At 40.5% G+C, this 3553-nt stretch overlaps 1 protein-coding gene across 1 annotated transcript; it reads right to left on the bottom strand.

The window, feature by feature from the left end:
* Positions 1–1423: 1423 nt before the first annotated feature.
* On the bottom strand, positions 1424–3404 carry LOC110853832 (mitochondrial ribonuclease P protein 1 homolog). The gene is made up of 2 exons (XM_022102177.2): positions 2891–3404; positions 1424–2802 (listed from the first exon to the last, which is right to left on the bottom strand). The coding sequence occupies exons 1-2, from the start codon at positions 3319–3321 to the stop codon at positions 1632–1634; spliced, it is 1602 nt and encodes a 533-aa protein (XP_021957869.1). The 5' UTR covers positions 3322–3404; the 3' UTR covers positions 1424–1631.
* Between the last annotated feature and the right edge of the window lie 149 nt (positions 3405–3553).

Consider the following 3553-nt stretch of genomic DNA (forward strand, 5'->3'; position numbering starts at 1 on the left):
GAGTTTGCTAGGATTGGGCATAAAGTTTGAGATTGAGCATAAGGGTGAAGGGGAGCCATTACTTACGTATTGTCGGATGACATTAGAATCTCTGGATTGAAAACAGCGACAAAACATTTAGACGAATGTATTGAAGTAGCGTAACTATTTTTTCACCGGGTCAACATCCGTTTAAATTGATGCCCCTTGATTGTTTGACCTCTTCAAAAAGGACAACGTATTGTATGGCGACCTTGCTAAAGCCCGTTTGATGAAGATTATTATGACCTAAGCCCTGAGGGTGTGGTACTGAGGTAAGTACAAAGGTGTGGACAGACAGACAGTACTTTTACATATAAAGTTGCTTCGCTACTGAAGTAATAAATAAGCTCCAAATCCGACCTTGTTAGTGTGTAACAAGAACGTGGAAGGAAAATGAGATGCAGGAGGGTGCACGAATAATGCTTTACAAGGCGATTTGTTATCTCACATTCCCAGTTTTCCATATCCGGAATTTGTATTCATCAACACGACCTGTGGTAAAAATGCAAATAAAACCACCCTGGACATATATTTACGAAAATGCATTTCTACATGCATATATTTATGTGTATGCCGTCCAGCACTTTCGAAGCTGAAGTTGCCAAATATAATTCTGATGTCCTAAATATGTTAAGGTGGGATATAAGGCACCACTTTCAAAGATGTGGCCACTGATAGAACTTGGTTAAAATGGATCAGAATCAGAATGAAGCGTACCTGAATCAAAGTTTCAAGACTCTACCCCCTCTGGAGGACTAGCTACCTCCAGGGGGTGTGGTCATTAGAAGTTCACTTATTCTTATCTGCAAAAATATTTTTAAAAAAAGCGGAATGCCTTGAAATAAAAATAACTACACTTTTATGGTCAGCTTTGACCTTAAATATCTCCGAGCGCTCATAGGCAAAATGTTTTTTTGGGATATGAACCTATGTATGCACATATGTGTAATGTATGTACACTTGTTGAGCCATTTTAGACATACACTCGAATATTGGTTGCGCAAATATTTAGCAAAATGAAGTTCGGGATGCACATGTTTCGTTTACGGTTTTGTGGGTCACGCCAATTTCCTACGCATAAGAACAATTAGAGAGAGTTTCATTAGTGTGGCGTTGGTACGGTTTAAAACGTGATCCAGTTTCCTTTTTAGATAAGTATGCATGTACGTAGCTCTGGCTTAAACTCTACTAATAATCATGCAAAGATTGGTATTCTTTATACAACTGACTATTAGCGACTCTGTATGCAGGAATCTATCACTGTTTATGCTCCAGTTCGCATATCCTTTTATGTAAGTATGCTACCGATGAAAAATGAAATGTGAGAAGTGAAAATGAAGTTATTTCCGATCCCTGGCATGTGCAAAATTAGATTATTATACTTGGTTTTTATAACTTCGAATCAATTTTAATTGGCCGAGTATTGGCATTTATTAAGTTGAACATCTAAAAGTGTAGAAAATAATTCATATACATTTAAACGTCATGCATAAAATGCCGACTGCATATAATGTACTTGGCTGACCAGAACAAATTATCGTATAGCTAGAAATATGAGCTACTTATGCATAAACTAGAATATGTTGTGTATTTCGATTAACTAAATTAGCCTAATCATCAAACAAACTACGAGCACTTATTTTACTCTTATTTTTATTGTTACTGTTTTGATAGTTGTTATTCCCTTCATTTAATCTAACTTGGTATTTATGTGGTCTATGATTAGATCCACTGCTGGATGTGTCATACCCTCGAAATCCTTTTCGACGGTTGTTGAACTCAAAATCTTCTAACACCGGCGACCTGTGCTCATGACGAGAAGGGTGCTGCGGCCTGCTGAACTCGTGAATATTTTCAGGGTACTTGTTCCCATCGTTAATCTGATTTGGATATGGATGAAAATCACGGTTCAGCTTTCTCTTTGGAACATGATCCAAAGCCACCTTCCAATCGCCACCAGTTGCCCTAATGTCCAACATTATGGCCACCATTTGATTGATGGTGAGTGATTTTCCACCCAAGCCCCAAACAAGATGTTTATCCAAAGGCAACTTTTTCATTCGTAAATTTTCTCTCTTGGCCTTCGCCATTGACAAAGGTCGCGGGTCAGATCTATCCACCATTGCACCAATAATGTAAATTTCATCTTCGCTAAACTCTTCCAACTCTTCCCTAGCATTTGGTGTCAAGTAGACCAACTCCTTGTGTGGAAAGACATCCAAGTAACTTTTGTCTGTTACGTGTATCGGATGTGTGTCGTCGTACAGGGCTGGATTGATTTTGATCAAATACTGCATGAGTCTCGAGTCTCTAGAAGCGTTGCAGAGGTGGAGGTCAAACGGCTCGTTGTGAGATCGATTCTGACTCAACATAAGCTCAATCTGTTTGGCACAATTCTTCGACTCCCTTGGCGTCATAAACTCGTCATAACTGCAATCCAACACTAGCGGACGTCCAAATCTCATGGCTTGGGCGACTTTGTTGTGATGAAATCTGTTAACTGTTGTGTCATAAAGTCGAAGAAAGAGCGAGTTTCTTCCCAGTCCATATATCACACCGTTTGGATCATCCCCCCTTTCACCCCACATTTGTCCAGATTCTTCCAATACTTTCATCCTCTCTTCCCTTCTTTGTTGTTTCTTGATTCTCTCGTTTTGGGACTTCATTTCATTTATAAAGAGAAAGTTGTAATGTCGTCTGCGCGATCCTGGAGATGGCAACGCAAGAAGTTCCTTCCACTGTTTGGGTCCCACTTTGGACGGAACGTTTATTCCTTCTTGTCTACAATTGGAAAATTCATTCATGTTATTACTCCTCAATTCACAATATGAGCATGGGTTTATTTATTTCTCAGATTTCATTTCATCACCTGTAGACTTCATGCTCCAACTGTATATATTTGACCTTCTTCACCAGCTCTTCGTCCCCTCCGGTCAACTGGTCCATTTCCTCGTCAGTCAGCATGAGGGTGAATTCTGTTGCATCGGTTTCGTCTGCAGAGGAGGAGCTTCTAAGGGCTTCCACGGCAGGGTCTTTACTCATCTCTGGTGGTGGGGGTGGAGAAGACTGGGTTAGCTCCTCTCGTGATTCGTGATCTGGGAGAGGTCGTGATCCTGAGGAAAACAGACGATGCTGACACGCGTAGGATGACAACGACGCTTTAAGCTTGGCCCCCCCACCAGGGTCAGTTCTCCTACCAAGAACAGCGGACGTATAAGTACGACCAAGAAGATTATTAAGTAGTCGTTGGTGGTTGACAAGAGGACACACCCGCCCCACACTCCCCAGTCGCCCCAACATTGTCTTATCAAACAATTACAACGTGACTTGGTACATTTAGTGAGACAATTCTTTCTCTTGTCGGATTATTGGAATGCAATGCAATGTGCACAATTCCGTTGCCGCTCTTGCTTCCCATTGACTTCTCATCTTCTCACGCAGCTCTGCTTATGCTTATGCGTCAATAATACTTTTCATGAGCTGAAAAATTAATATTACTAATAGTGAATAGTTTATGAGTTTGTAAAGTTAA

The sequence above is a fragment of the Folsomia candida genome, unplaced genomic scaffold (genome assembly GCF_002217175.1).
Source record: "Folsomia candida strain VU population unplaced genomic scaffold, ASM221717v1 Fcan01_Sc001, whole genome shotgun sequence".
Lineage (NCBI taxonomy): Eukaryota > Metazoa > Arthropoda > Collembola > Entomobryomorpha > Isotomidae > Folsomia > Folsomia candida.